The 17,951-nt window shown below is 35.8% G+C and overlaps 1 protein-coding gene across 1 annotated transcript in view; it reads right to left on the bottom strand.

The window, feature by feature from the left end:
- The window catches only part of znf574 (zinc finger protein 574), a 33,893-nt gene that overhangs the window by 7,650 nt on the left and 8,292 nt on the right, over positions 1-17,951 (bottom strand). Inside the window, exons 3-5 of the mRNA XM_073847285.1 lie at positions 14,378-15,803; positions 10,576-11,023; positions 4,462-4,556 (exon numbers count right to left, since the gene is read on the bottom strand). Coding sequence (XP_073703386.1) covers positions 4,462-4,556; positions 10,576-11,023; positions 14,378-15,803 — 1,969 coding nt within the window. The remainder of the gene's footprint in view (positions 1-4,461; positions 4,557-10,575; positions 11,024-14,377; positions 15,804-17,951) is intronic.

Below are 17,951 nucleotides of genomic sequence, written 5' to 3'. Positions count from 1 at the left end.
ACTCGTGAACAAAGTTTATTTTTAGGAAACAACTAATGAGCTCGCCGTTATTCCCCTCCCTCCGTTTTTTATTTTTTTATTTTTTAGGCGCGGCTGCCACACATGAGAGGACAACAAACACACGTCGACTGCTGTGCTATTCATCATTAGCTTTGGATTTAAAAACTTCAAACAAGACGGCCCAAACAGAAAAGGCAGAATAATAATATTTATATCTAAATTATTTATATATAACGTTTGTGTATATAGGCCTATATGTAGGCTACAATACATGTGTATATTATTTTAAAACAATAATAAATTAGGCTCAAACATTATTAACAAAGTGCGTGTTTATTTGAGCACTTCCGTCAGTGAACAACCAGCCTACAAAAACGCTAAAATAAATAAAATAAATAATAGCTACATTTAAATAAAAAAGTAGCCTAAATAAGAATGTTAAATAGGCTATTAAATAAACATTCGTTGCAAAAATTCCTTAAACCTCGCCCGGACCTGTCTGACAGCTCATCACAATACTGGCCCGAGTCCGACTGGAACTTTTTTCTTTCTCTGTCCCTTTGCACAGCTGCTGTTTTTAATAGCAACGTGATTACATTTATTTTCGTTTATTTAGTTTATGAAGTAAATTTAGGAATATATTTGGAACACGTTTTGTTTGTGAAATTCAAGTTTTTGTTTTTTAAAGTAACCACAAGCGGCCAGCGACAGACAGATCAATTTAGCTCTCTTAAGTCGTCACGATTTCAATTAAAATCCATAGATATTAAAAACTTAAAGCATATCACAATATTAGTTTTATCGTTTAAACTAGATAAATGTGTGCTATTAGGCGCATATCCAATCGTTTGCGCGAAGAGTGAAAGCTGAAGCTGGCTTTGCAGGACATGGAGGTGCTGGTGCAATGTGAAACTTCATTGTGGCTCATAAAGGTAGGAGTAGTATATCATCCAGAACTGTAAATAAATCATTTTAAATAATTAAAATCGAAAACAAAACTCTCTCATTAGCTATAGGCCTAATCCATAAAGACACATTTAGGCATTAAAGGCGCGTCCGATGAGCTGATGACGAGTTAGAATCATCAACTTCACCTTTGCGACAAATAGTTTATTAATAAATAATTCGAATATCTCCTTACTTTTTCCCAGACACATTAATGGTAATTATTTTTGCTGGGGCTTTGCGGTCAGCTTTAGCTTATTGAGTGCATTTGAACGCGGAACTTACAGCTGCGTTGAAGGCACTTGAGGTGGCGTGGTATTGGGACAGTCACAGCCTTAGTTTTGCTTCCACCATGTAAGTGGGCCTGACTGTACTTTAGTAGGCTAGTTTCTCCCAAATATTGCTCAATCTCTTTTATTTTTGCTGTCTGTTAGTGGCGCAGCAGTCTGATCTTCTTCATTCATATTTAAGCGCGAATGAGAACCGTTTCGCGGGGGATGAAAGGTGTATGGAAAAAAAAGAAGAATATTCAAATCTTAAAATTTAAAATCGAATGTCAACCCACTGAACGAATATTCGAATAATCAAATATTCTGGTCCAGCCTTAACAGTGACATAGGCTATTACAACGTAAACATGGCTTATGAGGACATCTGTATCCTCATAAACCAAACGGCTTAAAAAACATACTAAATGGTGCTTTCTTAATTTTTGATCTGTACTGTACTGTGTGTTCATGCTACAACGCAAAATACAGATAACTTAAAAGTAAAGCATTTTTGGTATTTTTGTCATGTTGAAATAGCCTGTTTATACTTATTATATACCAAAATCAAAGCAGATACTGTATGCTAATAGATAAAGGAGTAATAATAACATATTACATGCTTTGAATTCCTTATATATAGCTATGCAGTGTTGGATGGGTCGCTGTTCGTGATGCAAAACTTATTTTAACCAGAGACTTAATATAATAAAGAGACTTGAGACTTGACTTGGACTCTAGCTCAGAGACTTGAGACTTGACTTTGACTCTAGCTCAGAGACTTGAGCGTTGACTTGGACTCTAGCTCAGAGACTTGAGCGTTGACTTGGACTCTAGCTCAGAGACTTGAGCGTTGACTTGGACTCTAGCTCAGAGACTTGAGCGTTGACTTGGACTCTAGCTCAGAGACTTGTGAGCATCTCTGGTGTCTACGACTTCACGCATTACGTAATCACGTTGAAAAGGTGGTTAGTTCTTCGTCTGTGTATTTCGGTTGAAAAAGGGCGCTTGACTTTCTTTGCACGTTCGCTTTGTAAACACTGGGTCAGTACCTCCGCCTACATCTCGCGTGACCTTTCCAACTTGATTTTTGAATGAGTGAAGTAACGCAGAGCTAGTGCAAGATGAGCATTTGCGGTTAAAAAGTATATACATTAAGTTTTTTTGTTTGTTTATAGAAAATGGCAGATCGTTTTGCTAGATAAGACCCTTATTCCTCGGCTGGAATTTTGTAGAGCCCTTTGAAGCTTCACTGAAACTGCAATTTGGACCTTCAACCCATTGGCCACCATTGAAGTCCACTATATGGAGAAAAATCCTGGAATGTTCCTCAAAAACCTTAATTTCTTTTCGACTGAAGAAAGACATAGGGGTGAGTAAATCATCAGAACATTTTAATTCTGGAGAGAACTAATTCTTTAATAATAACTGTATATAAAACAAAATGTAATCAATTTAATAATTTCATTAAAACAATTATACACTGCAGCTCAAAAGTTTGAGATTTTAATGCTTTTTAAAGGAGGCTTTTTGTTATTGCAATTTATATTAGTGGTTTTCTCTTTTAAATACTTTAAAATATCATTTATTCTTTGGATGCAAAGCTGAATTTTCTAAATCATTACTCTAGTATTCAGTGTCACATGATCCTTTAGAAATCATTCTAATATGCTGATTTATTATAAGTGTTGGAATCAGTTGTGCTGCTTAAAGGAGTAGTTCACTTTCAGAGCAAAAATTTACAGATAATGTACTCACCCCCTTGTCATCCAAGATGTTCATGTCTTTCTTTCTTCAGTCGTAAAGAAAATTATGTTTTTTGAGGAAAACATTTCAGGATTTCTCTCCATATAATGGACTTCTATGGTGCCCCTGAGTTTGAACTTCCAAATTGCAGCTTAAATGCTGCTTCAAAGGGCTCTAAACGATCCCAGCCGAGGAAGAAGGGTCTTATCTAATACAACAACTTGTATACTTTTTCATCTTAAACGCTCGTCTTGTCTAGCTCTGCGTGAACTCTGTGTATTCCAGTTCATGACAGTTAGGGTATGTCGGAAAACTTCCATCTCATTTTCTCCTCCAACTTCAAAATCGTCCTACATCGCTTGAAGTTCAGTCTCGGGGGCACCATAGAAGTCCATTTTATGGAGAGAAATCCTGAAATTCCTTACGACTGAAGAAAGACATGAACATCTTGGATGACAAGAGGGTGAGTACATTATCTGTAAATTTGCTGTGAAAGTGTACTCCTTTAATATTTTTTTTGGGAACATGTGATACTTTTTCAGGATTCTTTGAGAAATAAAGATTATAAAGATCAGCATTTATTTAAAATAGAAAACTTTTGTAGCAATAAACACCTAGTTTAAAGTTTGGATCGGTACATCTTTTCTTTCTTTCTTTCTTTCTTTGAAAGAAATGAATACTTCTATTCAGCAAGTTTGTGTTAAATTGATAAAAAGTGATATTAAAGATATCACTCACAAAAGATTTCTATTTTGAATAAATGCTGTTCTTTTTAAACTTTCTATTCATCAAAGAATCCTAAAAAAAAAGTATCACAGGTTCCAAAAAAATATTAAGCAGCACAACTGTTTCCAACAATGATAAAAAAAAGTAATAAATCAGACAATTAGAATGATTTCTGAAGGTGCATGTGGCACTAAAGACTGGAATAATGGCATTACGACAGCATTATAATGGCATTATGATGAAAATAAAGATTTGCATTACAGAAATAAATTATATTTTAAAGTATATTTAAAAAAAAAATTTAAATGCAATAATCTTTGATAATATTACTTTTTGCTGTATTTTTCATCAAATAAATGGAACTTTGATGAGCATAACAGACTTTAAACATTAAAAATCTTACTGATCCCACACTTTTGAGCTGCAGTGTATGTGTGTAAATATGTAATTTTGTATGTATTGTATGTATTTGTATGATTTATACACACACACACACACACAAACACACACGTGTTTGTATATATACACAGACAGACTGCTAAAGCTCTATTCTTTGCTTTAGTCTGCCACAATGACAATGTCTTTGAAACGTCTTCATTTGGGGGCTAAAATATTGATATGCTCTTAATTTAATTAACAGGCATATTGTTTAATTAATTTGATTCAATTTCTAATCAATCGCCAGCCCTAATCCTATTGCATTAATGTAAGAAATAGCATGTGAATGAGAGCTCATAAGGACAAAAGGCTGAGTGTGTAATTGTTTCCTGCAAGCTGACCTTGGTGAATGAGAGAGTGGAGGTCCAGCTCTTTGCGTCGTATAAATGCCTCTCCGCACACATTGCAAGGGAAGGGATGGCTGGTGTGTAGGAGTCTAGAACAGCGAAAAACAGAGAGAAAGTGAATAAGAAAGGCTGTATCATGCAATCCCTGGAGCAAATCCAGCAACAATCGCAATGTGAGAAAAGCCACGTTTAAATTCACTCACATATCATGAGGCACACAGTCATGTACTCGCATAGAGGTATAATTAACATCACTGAATAATAATGCAGCTTCAACTTTGAGCTGAATAAATGTCATTAAACTGAGGCGTGTAGAAGAGTGGCCCACTCGCATGGGATTAAAATCAGCAGGGTCCTTGCTAATTATTCATGACATCAATAATTACTGCTTATATTTACTTTTCAGTCCTGTGGCAATGTGTCAGTTTTAACCAGTGCCCTCAGTAAAATGACTGGAGGAAGAAATACCATCCGATTTATTTTTTTAATTATTGACATTTTAATTAAGGACGCGGTTTCAGTAAATTACTGACATATGCTTATTAGTTGTAAACAACCGAACAGTTTATCTGCATTCTGATCTTATTAGCTGTATCAATGCTCTGGAAAATCAAGAAAGTTTGATGGCACAGAGATAATAACTCTGTACAATTGCTGCATTCATGCGTTTTACTCCTGTGCCACTGAGCGTTATGAGAGCTGCAGTAATGAAGGCCCTTGTGAATAGAGTTTCAAATAATTAGATATGCATTATAATCTCACATCATGTATTATAAAACGGCATTCTCTAAATCTGGTTATTGAACTTCTTTAGAATTCAACAGCACATTCAACCGTAGTCAATATGCTGATGACACTGAACGCAGAGGAAAATAACAGCAATCACATAAGGGAAGCACTCATATCTCACACTACCATCATTAAGGTACTTCAGTAGGAAGAAGCATTTACCTTGTTCATTTTTTTTATTTTCTACTTCCTAAGTGTTCAGCTATGCCATGCATTTCAATCTGAAAATCCATCATGTTTTGAAAATTTTCTCTTGCATTTTTCTGTACTGGAAACATTCTTTTCTAGTCATTCCTCATCAGTTTATACTCATGTCTTGGTTTGTAAAAATAAAGAGAAAACGTACAAATAGATTTTTATTGACCGAGACGAAGGTCAGGTTTTGAGTTAATGTGTAAATATGTAATTTATAAAATAATGTGTAAAATCTCATTTAGGCATGTAACGATTCACTCAACTCAGGATGCGATATGACTGAGGGAAATATGACAATATTCACAATATGGCTTTCTCACAATTTTTATACAAACTATACATGAAAAGTTGTGCTTTTACTATTTCTTAGACAAAATGCTGCACATTTCTATGGAAGCCCGTTTCCGCCACTGAATAAAAAACAAACAAAAAAAGGTTATTGCGACTTATCTCACAATTCTGACTTATTTTCTCAAAATGGTGTGATGTAAACTCACAATTCTGTGAACATATCAGACATATTTTTCCCCTCAGAAATTGACTTTATAACTCGCAAGTGTGAGTTTATATCTCACAGTTCTGAGAAAAAAAGTCAGAATTGCAAGTTCATATCTCGCAATTGTAAGTTTATATCCCGCAATTCGGACTTTATTTCTTTTTATATCTTTTTTTCAGAATTGTGATATAAGCATGCGATTCTGAGAAATAAAGTCTGAATTGCGTGAGATATAAAGGCACAATTGTGAGTTATAAAGTCAGAATTGCATAATATAAACTCGCAGTTCTGAGAAATTAAGTCAGAATTGTGTGATATAAACTCGCAATTGCGAGTTTATATCTCACAATTCTGAAAAAAAAAAAAAGTTCTGAAGAAAAAAGTCAGAATTGCGAGATACAAACTCACAATTCTGACTTTATTTCTCGGAATTGTGAATTCATATCATGCAATTCTGACTTTATAACTCACAATTTTGAGTTCATATCTCACAGTTCTGAGAAAAAAAAAGTCAGAATTGCAAGTTTATGTCTCGCAATTGTGAGTTTATATCCCGCAATTCTGACTTTATATCTTTTTTTAAGAATTGTGAGATATAAACTCGCAATTCTGACTTTATTTCTCGCAACTGTGAGTTGATCCCACAATTCTGACTTTTATCTAGCAATTCTGACTTTATTTCTCACAATTGTGAGATTATATCCTGCAATTCTGACTATCTTTTTTCAGAACTGTTATATAAACAAGCAATTCTGAAAAAATAAGGTCTGAATTGCGAGATGTAAACTCACAATTGCGAGTAATAAAGTCAGAATTATGAGATATAAACTCGCAAATCAGACCTTTTTCCTCAGAATTGCTATACAGACGTTGCAGTTCTTAAAAATAAAGTAAGAATTGCGAGATATAAACTCACAACTTTTTCTCAGAATTGCAATTCTGACTATAACATGCATTTGCAAGTTATCAAGTCAGAATTGTGAGATATAAACTTTTTTCTCCTCAAAATTGGACTTTATAACTACAAATTGTGAATTTATATCTCACATTTCTGAGGAAAAAAAGTCAGAACTAAGAGAGATATACTCACATTTCTGAGAAAGTAAGTCAGAATTGCGAGAAACCAACATGCATTTGCAAGAAAAAAATTCTGAATTGCGAGTGTTTATCTCGCAATTCAGATTTTTGTTTACAATTGTGCATTTATATCACGCAATTCTGACTTTCTTTCTCGGAATTGCTAGTTTTTATCTCACAATTCTGACTTTATAACTTGGAATTGCGAGTTGTATCTCACAATTCTGAAAAAAAAAAAGTTCTGAAGAAAAAAGTCAGAATTGCGAGATACAAACTCACAATTCTGACTTTATTTCTCGGAATTGTGAATTCATATCATGCAATTCTGACTTTATAACTCACAATTTTGAGTTCATATCTCACAGTTCTGAGAAAAAAAAAGTCAGAATTGCAAGTTTATGTCTCGCAATTGTGACTTTATATCTTTTTTTAAGAATTGTGAGATATAAACTCGCAATTCTGACTTTATTTCTCGCAACTGTGAGTTGATCCCACAATTCTGACTTTTATCTAGCAATTCTGACTTTATTTCTCACAATTGTGAGATTATATCCTGCAATTCTGACTATCTTTTTTCAGAACTGTTATATAAACAAGCAATTCTGAAAAAATAAGGTCTGAATTGCGAGATGTAAACTCACAATTGCGAGTAATAAAGTCAGAATTATGAGATATAAACTCGCAAATCAGACCTTTTTCCTCAGAATTGCTATACAGACGTTGCAGTTCTTAAAAATAAAGTAAGAATTGCGAGATATAAACTCACAACTTTTTCTCAGAATTGCAATTCTGACTATAACATGCATTTGCAAGTTATCAAGTCAGAATTGTGAGATATAAACTTTTTTCTCCTCAAAATTGGACTTTATAACTACAAATTGTGAATTTATATCTCACATTTCTGAGGAAAAAAAGTCAGAACTAAGAGAGATATACTCACATTTCTGAGAAAGTAAGTCAGAATTGCGAGAAACCAACATGCATTTGCAAGAAAAAAATTCTGAATTGCGAGTGTTTATCTCGCAATTCAGATTTTTGTTTACAATTGTGCATTTATATCACGCAATTCTGACTTTCTTTCTCGGAATTGCTAGTTTTTATCTCACAATTCTGACTTTATAACTTGGAATTGCGAGTTGTATCACATAATTCTGAAAAAAAGTCAGAATTGTGAGATAAAAAGTAGCAATAACCTTTTTTTTATTCAGTGGCAGAAATGGGCTTTCATATCGCGATTCATTTAACATCTCAACGATTTCAATCATCACATATTTTTATCGATTTTCAAAAGGATTTTACCATCACCTTTGATCAATTAAATGCATCCTTGATTAATAAGTATACTTTTGTAAAAATCTTGACCCCAAACATATGCATGTATATTTATCTTTACATTTATGAATCTGCCACTCTGTTCCCTAAATCTCCTTTTTCCAGCAGCAAAAGCATATAACGGCAAGATGCCAAATGTCCATGTTAACTGTTTAGTGCTTGTTTTTACTTCTTCAAGATTCACATCAACCGGACGCCAAAATAAGGCACTGCTAAATACATCACATGGGGAATGAGAAATGTCAGAGGCACTTGTTTAATTGATCACTTCTCTTAGAGACTAATCAGACATCTTCCTGATGTTGTACAGTTTGACAGGGCAAGTGTTTCCAGTGCAGAAAAACCTGTAGGGACGTGGACCATAACAAAGAAGGGCACAAACAGAGCTTGTTAACTAACAGAAACATCCTATGATTAGTCCAGTGTCATCTCAAGTTCCCGCTCAAATGAATCTGGCATCAGGCCCTTTGTTCAGACAGGCAGCAAAAATCGATTTTTTTGTTGGTATATCTGACTCAAGTCCTTCACATACACATAGTCCTTTCTACATTTACAGCTGTATACATCATTTTCACTCACTCTTTTGGTATATACACAAAATGCATCTTCTCTCTAACGCGCCTCGTACTTCAGCACCGCAGCGCAATGTCAAGATAGACAGGTGAAGAAGCAGTTTTCCATCTTCTCTTCCCACACTGACAGCTACTTGGAGTTGTTGTTTGAGAAAGTCTGGCATCGTGCTGACGCTCACATCATTACTACAACAACCCATGTTGATGCACCGGATACTGACTACACACCGCTTGAAAAAAACGGATCAGATTTCACCACTGACTAAATGACAGTGCAGACTGTCGCTCTTAAAGATTGGATTTGAAAACCAAATTGGATTTGCACGCATCGTGAGAGTATTTAAGTTCTTGTCGCCGACTACTTTTACCTTTCCATCTCTATTTACAGTCAGATTAAATATCCATCATCTCTGGGAACAAGCTAAGAAGGAGGATGAACATTAGGGATGCACCCAAATGACAATTCTTGTCCGAAGCCGAAAATCACACACTGGGCCGAAGGCTGATTACCGAACACATTTTTCCGTGTTTTTCCCCCATGTATTTCGCCCATTTTTTCACTATTGCATAAATTAAACAGTCAATATTTGCTTTTTACAGTTTTGTCTTGCTTTTCAAAGAAAAAAATAAATTACAAAACAATTTTAAAATATGTAACACTGAACATACTAGTAGACATTATAGCCTACCAACAAAGCACAATTTAACTTAAAATTAATAAGTTAGTGAAATAATATTATTTGGCCATTTTTAAGAGCCCATTCTTAAATCAGGCATGCGTTTTAATGTACAAATAAATGCAGCCTTGCTGAGCAAAGGAGAATGTTATAATAAATGTATTAATAGAGCTGTTGTAATGATTGTTATGATTATTTTTGTCTTACTTTGTTTTATTGTATTTTACAAAACAACAGTAAAATTACAATACTAACATTTATGAATGTTGATTTTTATTTTGGCGGAAACCCGCCGCTAGACCTCAGTACTACTTTTTGCTGACAGTAGCAGGTTTATGAATGATTCTCATCACGCCGATTTTCCTCGCTCAGGTATTAGCATAACATTTGTAGTTTATTTACTAATGGTTTAAGGCCATTTTGCGATTTCAGTCATCATACAGTAACCAGCAACAACCACCCCCTTCCCTTCTCATGGAAGACATGCGATGCGATACTAAACAGTCTTGTGCTGTCAGTGCTTGTAATGATTTTTGTGTCTTTCTCAAACAGTTTTAAATGCGTCCACACTGCCAACATGTTTGCTGCATTAGTACACGCCTCTATTTGATCGCGTCTTCATTGTTCGGAATAATTTACTCTGCCTTTTTGTTTATTTGGTCGAACACCAAAAGAGCTTTTTTTTTTGCTAATTTCGGTTGCCGAACATTCGGTGCATCCCTAATGAACATATTTAAAGAAACACAGTCAGGTCGTTCCAAACCTATATCATTTTTTTACATCTGTAAAAAAAATAAGAAAAAATATTTTTACTTTTTTTTTTTTTATAAAAGTGTTGTTTTAGACCCCACTGACTTTCATTGTTTTGACAAAAACTGACAGAATCCTTCAAAATCTCTTTTTTTGTTCTTGAAAGTGAAGAGGGTAAAGCAAATGAACAAGTTAGATTTTTTGATTGGAATACACAGACCTGTGACTCTTCAGTTGGGACTCAAACTTGAAGCTGGCTGGGCATTCTGGGCAGATGTGCAGACGGCCATCGTTCGATTGTCCCCTGCCTTTCCCTCTGCCTCTGACCTTGCGTTCCTGGCTATCACCCCCTTGGTGAATCAGCATGTGGCGTTTAAGTGACGTCGGCTGGAAGAAGCGCTTGTCACAGAGGGGACAGTTGAATATGCGTGACCCTCCGTGGGTCAGGTTGTGACGTAGCAGGTTGGCTGGAGATGGGAAGCTCTTCTTGCAGATTTTGCAGTTGAAGAGTTTCTCACCTGTGTGCTGGAACACGTGCTCGCGCAGACGGCTGCGCCGTGTAAAGCCCTGCCCACAATGTGGGCACTCGTGGGGCAAGGCGGTACGTGACCAGTCTCGGCTCAGCTTGGCGGGAGCCTCAATGGCGCCGTCTGTAGATGCTGCTGTTGCTGCTGACAGAAACACTTTGTTAACAGGAAGTCTAAATGAAGGAGACTGTCCATGTAATATCAAATTAATTTGATACATTTCAGGCCTAAACATTATGAACGTTGTGAAATGCTGATTAAGTAACCGACCATATCACAATCTGTTCAGATAACAGAAACGTGTTATATTTAGCAGGTACCATTTTCACAAATCAATAAAAGGCAAATGTACACTATCAGGGGTGGGCGATAAACCAGTAGACACGGTTAACTGGTAGAAATGTGTCAAACGGTAGAGATTTTTGACTATTGTCTCTATCAAGGTTACACGCACATGTGACAATGCTGTGCTCGTGGTCACAAAAACTTAACATTTGCTTGATTTTAGGATGATTTCTGAGCCCTGTCAGAGAGGAGCGCGCCCGTAAAGACAGTGCTCATAGAGCTCAGGAGTACTGAACCAAGTTATTTTTGCCACTTTATAGACCTTGAACAGTTAAATACACACACTTGTATGTGTCAAAATGCCTGCTTTTGCAAGTATCCACATAAACACTGTAATTAAGTGAAAGCAAACAGCTGAGAAAGAAAACATGTGTAACAGTATATTGGATCCAGGCAGCTCTTAAAGTGATAGCAGTCTTATATTCCTGCTGTTTGTCTTTTACTTTAATCAAACAACAAAAGAAAGAAAATCTCTCACTGCTCTTGACTAAATAATTTTTGTAACTTTAATAAGAAAGAATATGCATTTAATTTATACAGTGAAGAATATGCAGTGTTTTTATACATTTGATTACTTTATACAATGTATGTAGAATTTCTTATTTATTTGTTCTACTGTATTTTTTAACCTATTGCTTGTAATTACTTTCTTATTATTAGTTAATCGCTCACTGTTTACTTGTCTTCAGTGACCTTGAGATATTTTTAGGCTAATATTAGTTTTTTGCAATACTGAATTTCTCTGCTATAAAAAAATGTAGATATAATAAGGACCTTATTTAAAGCACAAGAATCTGCAAAATGTTAATCATTTGACCAAAATAATAGAGATCATAGAAAATGCATGTCATTTTTTATTTAGTACTGACCTAAATAAGATATTTCACATAAAAGAAGTTTACATATAGTCCACAAGAGAAAATAATAGTTGAATTTATAAAAATTAGCCTGTTCAAAAGTTTACATACACTTGATTCTTAATACTGTGTTGTTACCTGAATGATCCACAGCTGTTTTTTTTTGTTTGTTTGTTTAGTGATAGTTGTTCATGAGTCCCTTGTTGGTCCTGAACAGTTAAACTGCCCGCTGTTCTTCTGAAAAGTCCTTCAGGTCCCACAAATTCTTTGGTTTTTCAGCATTTTTGTGTATTTGAACCCTTTCCAACAATGACTGTATGATTTTGAGATCCATCTTTTCACACTGAGGACAACTGAGGGACTCATATGCAACTATTTCAGAAGGTTCAAACACTCACTGATGCTCCAGAAGGAAACACGATACATTAAGATCAGGGGGTGAAGTTTTAGAATTAGATTGGGGTAAATTTAACTTATTTTGTCTTCTGGGAAAAATGCAAGTATCTACTGTAGCTTCTAAAGGGCAGTACTAAAAGAAAAAAATATATAATATTTAGGCAAAATAAGAAAAATGCACACGTCTACATTGTACATTCTGTTCAAAAGTTTTCACCCCCGGCTCTTAATGCATCATGTTTCCTTCTGAAGCATCAGTGAGTGTTTGAACATTCTCAGTCTCTCAGTTGTCCTCAGTGTGAAAAGATGAATCTCAAAAATCCACAGTCATTGTTGGAAAGGATTCAAATACACAAATATGCTGAAAAACCAGAGAATCTGCGGGACCTGAAGGATTTTTCTGAAGAACAGCGGGCAGTTTAACTGTTTAAGGCAAACAAGGGACTCATGAACAACTATCACTAAAAAAAAAAAAACAGCTGTAGATCATTCAGGTAACAACACAGTATTAAGAATCAAGTATATGTAAACTTTTAAACGGGGTCATTTTTATAACTATTATTTTCTTATGTGGACTATATGTAAAGATCTTTTATGTCTTATTCAGGTCAGTACTAAATAAAAAAACATGCATATTATATGATCCCTCTTATTTTGGTAAAATAACTAACATTTTGCCGATTCTGCAAGGTGTATGTAAACTTTCGACTTCAACTGTAAATGATTTTGGTCATACTGCCCACCCCTATAGCGTTTGGGGTCAGTAATAATCATACAGGTAGTATACATGTTCTTGTGAATTATTAATCAATCAATAATGTCCAGATACACTATATTGCCAAAAGTATTGGGACACCCCATTCTAATGAACAGGTTTGACTGCTTTAGAAATTTTCATGGGTACAAATCTTTAAGCATAATGTTTAAGCATTTAATGATATTCTAGGGGTTCTTCTAATTTGATAGCAACAGCTTTGACAGGACCCTTTTCTATTCTAACATGACAATGCCTCTGTGTTTAAGGCCAAGTTTATAAAAAAATGATTGATTCAGTCAGTGTGGAAAAACTTGACTGGTCTGCAGAAAGCAAAGTCCTAATCCCAGCTGGACATCTCTGGAGTGACTTTAAATGCAAACTTTTAGCCAAAAATTCATCACCAAACACAGAGGGTCCTGCCAAAACTGTTGCAGTAAAATTTGAAGCACACAATATATCATTATATGCTTAAACATTAAGATTTGCACTCATGGAAATGATTAAATTAGTCAAACCTGTTCATTAGAAGGGGGTGCCCCAGTACTTTTGGCTACATAGTGTACATTGCAAAGAATCTGATCCTCGGATGCCTTTATAATTCTGTAAAAGTGACTTTTTTCTCTGAAATATTCCATGGACCCCTTGTGAACTCCAGATCCTAATTTGAAAATCTTCGATTTTAAGAAATTCTTCTGGTACTTTCAGTACTTAAAAATAATTAATCAGTAACTTTACACATTTTAAAGTAGTAGTTATAAACGTGTATAACTTTTTTCTTCCATAGAACATACATTGTGACATAAAATAAGAAATTTTTAAAAATGTCTCAGTATTTTTATTTTGTCCATACAATGAAAGTCAATTGCAACTAAAACTATTTGGTTACTAACTTTCTTTAAAATATCTTAATTTATTTTCCACAGAATAAAGAAAGTCATAAAGGTTAGGAAAGACACGAGGGAGAGTAAATGATGTTCTCTACAACTTGAGTTACTTTCAGATGTACATGTTTCAGGTCTGACTTCATGAGTCATGGAGTTAGATTATCAGCTAGTAAAATGCTCAAAAACAACATGTACAGATATCCTACTTAGTTAGGTCTGTTTGGAATTGCATTGTGTTATGTGCACTCAGTCTGACCTGGTTGTCCAAGGTTCACGTTGTCTCTGGGTTTTACAACAATAATTGGAGCTGCAGTAGGGTACTGCCTGCCTTTCACTTCACCAGCGGGTGTATGTCCCACAGCTGCGCTCTTATGCTCCCGGCGATGGTACAAGAACTGTGTGGTGCTCATAAACTCAGCCCCGCACTCAGTGCAGGTGTGCAACGCCGCCTCCAGGCCGTGCTCAGCTCTGCGATGACGGGCCAACTCCTGGTCGCTTTTGAAAACAGATCCGCACTGATGGCATAGGAAATTCGTTCCTTCTGTGTTTGAAGAGGGAGTTGGTTGTTGCTTATCTGCACTATTTTCCACCTCTCCTTGGATCTCCTCAACCACCGTGCTCTTTTCCATCTCCACGTCTCCTTGTATCTCTTCAATGGCCACTTCCATTTCTTCTTCCTGGTTTGCTCCATTCTTCTCTTCCACCATCTCCACCAAAATCTCTGTGCCTTCCAGGGCATGTTCCTGCTCAGTCTGGGGAGCCTCAGATCCTCTCATCCCATCATTGTCTAGTTCAACCTCCACATGTGCTACAGGGGTCTCAGTTATGGTTTGTTCCAGAGTGGTCACCTCCATTAGGCTCTGGCCTTCTCCAGCTGTGGCTAAAAGCAAGAGTCCCTCACCTGGGGCCTCCAGCATGGCTGTGGAGAGCTGAGGGATGGCAGCTTGTTGAGCCTGCTTGGGTTTATCCTCCACCTCTGAGCGGTGCTGCTTTCGGTGATAAAGGAAAAGAGTGGTGTTGAGGAAGCCCTCTCCGCAAACCGTGCAGCGGTGTATGGCATCCTTCAAGCCGTGCTGAGTCTTGCGGTGAGTCACAAGCTCTGGAACAAGGCTGAAGCTTTGCCCGCACTCCACGCAGAGCAGGCTGGAGGGGGGCTTAGCCTTTTTCTGCCCCCTGCGCCTTGTGGCGGGACTGTTTTCTTCAGCTGAGGACTCCACAGGCACAGTTTCCTGGGTGACTGAAGTCTCCGGAAGTTCTTTGGGGATGCCCTCAGGCTCTGCTCCTCTTTCAGAAACCTCCCCTACTGCTACAAATACTTGAGTAGTGCTCTCCATTTTCATTTCAGCCTGCCTTTCTGCTTCTTTCACCTCCATCTGTTCTTGTGCAGTCTGCATCTGCTCAGCGTCCTGATATTCTAGCTGGGTAGGAAGCGTTTGGGCTGCTGTTTCAACACTTTCTCCACTCTGCTCTCCTCCAGGTCCGGGTCCCGTCTCAAGGCAACAGCCCATCTTGCGGTGCTGCTGCCACAGTGACAGAGCATCAAAGAGAACCTCGCAGTCGGCGCACTGGTACAGAACACGTGGAGCATCCGCCTGGTGAATTTTCTTCTGTTCTAGAAGAGAAGACAGATCAACAGCTGTCTGAGACTGCATCTGGGGAACCGACATAGCCTGCATCGCCACCTAGTGAGATGAAAGAAAACATACACATCAAGTAATCTGATGACAAAGAAGTTCAAAGAAAATGATGAAAAAGAGCACTCATTTGCACTTTGGGTCAATGATATACACTGCATTTCAAAAGTTTGGGATCAGTAAGATTTTTATTGTTTTTAAGAAAGTCTTATGCTAATCAAAGTTCCATTTAGTTGATCAAAATACAAAAAAAGAAATATTAGGAAACATTATTGTACTTTAACAGTTTTATATTTTAATAAAATTTATTCCTGTGATGCAAAGCTGAATTTTCATTAGCTATTACTCCAGTCTTCAGTGTCACAAAATCCCTCAGTACTCATTCCAATATGATGATTTATTATCAGTGTTGGAAAAGTTGTGCTGCCAAACATTTTTTTGGAACATGTGATAGTTTTTTCAGGATTCTTTGATGAATAAAAATGTAAAAAGAACAACATTTATTCAAAATATAGATATTTTCTTACAATATAAGTTTTTACTATCACGTTTTAATCAATTTAACATGAATAAAACTTTGCATTTCTTGCAAACATACAAAGAAAGAAAAATAATTACTGAACCCAAACTTTATATTGCTACAAAAGATTTCTATTTCAAATAAATGCTGTTCTTTTTAATGTTTCATTCATCAAAGAATCCTGGAAAAGTATCACATGTTCCAAAAAACATGTTTTGAAGGACCATGTGACACTGAAAACTGGAGTAATAATGCTGAAAATTCAGCTTTGCATCACAGGATTAAATAATATTTTAAAGTACACTGCCCTCAAAAAGTTTGGAAAGTTTGGATTTTGGACAATATTGGCATGAATCCTTTTTAATTTGTGGTAATTTTGCACTGATAAGGGACAACACAAACTACAAAAACATTTTATTACATAGACAGTTTATACATAGAATAAATTTAAATTTTCGATTCATCGAAATATCCACCATTAGCAGCTATTACAGCTCTGCAAAATCTGGGCATCTGAGTCAGTTTATTCAAACACTGACTTGATATATTACTCCAAGTAAATAGATATTGCGAGTAAATAGATATATTACTCACAATTTAGTAAATAGATATTAATTTTGAATATTTGTATAACACTTAATTGTTTGGATTTCTTTTCAGTTTTAAATTAGATTTAATTCCCAGATTTTCAGTGTGGACTGTATTTGCTTGTTTTCCTTTTAAACCAGCATATTGTATGAGGCCTTTAATATTTTCTATACACAAAAAAAAAATCAAGTTTTAAATTCTTCCTAAACACATTGACTGAGAGGAAACACCCGTGTGCTGATAGCTCTCACAGAGTGTAAAAACCCACTCAAGGAGTTAGCTCATGTCACACTCAATTCAAGCTAACATTCACTGTTACCAAGGGCACGGCGTGGGGGTCCGTGTTACCGTCATCTGACGTAACCGGCTGCGACATCCCATTGAACTGACATGGCACAAACTGTTTGTGTTCGCCATGCTATCTTTTTTTAAAATAGTTTAAGCACCCACTTAAGCCATCTTGATGAGAGGATATTAGGAGTAGAGAGGATGACTCAGAGAGACAGGGAGGTTTGGCTGAGGACATCCATAAAGCGGATGGACAGGCGCACTTATGTTTAATCTATTTTCAGCGTGGATGTTTCAAATGAGATAAGAGCAGATGGAGATCTGAAAACAAAGTCAAAGAGACGATGACACTGCGAACGGGCGTAACAGGCTACAGCCTCATCTCGTCCACCAGCTGATAGAGAGCAGCGTTATTATCACATACTGACAACGAGCTGAAAAATATTGACATGAAAACACGTATTACAAAAACTAACATGGAAAAAAAAACTTTTGACGTGTCTCTGTCAATACCCAGCCAAGTGCCTCTATTTGAAAGAAAGCTGTCAATGAATTTTTGTTTCCACTTTAAAGTGTATTTTGTATATTCATTTTCACAATCACAATTCACAAAGTAATGACATTACTGAGCATCAATTCTTGTGATTAAATCATTTATATTTATATTTATTTATATATATATATATATATATATATATATATATATATATATATATATATATATATATATATATATATATATATATATATATATATATATATATATATATATATATATATATATATATATATATATATAT

The sequence above is a fragment of the Garra rufa genome, chromosome 9 (genome assembly GCF_049309525.1).
Source record: "Garra rufa chromosome 9, GarRuf1.0, whole genome shotgun sequence".
Lineage (NCBI taxonomy): Eukaryota > Metazoa > Chordata > Actinopteri > Cypriniformes > Cyprinidae > Garra > Garra rufa.
The sequence above is the reverse complement of the archived record's forward strand: the minus strand, read 5'-3'. Positions and strand labels throughout refer to the sequence as shown.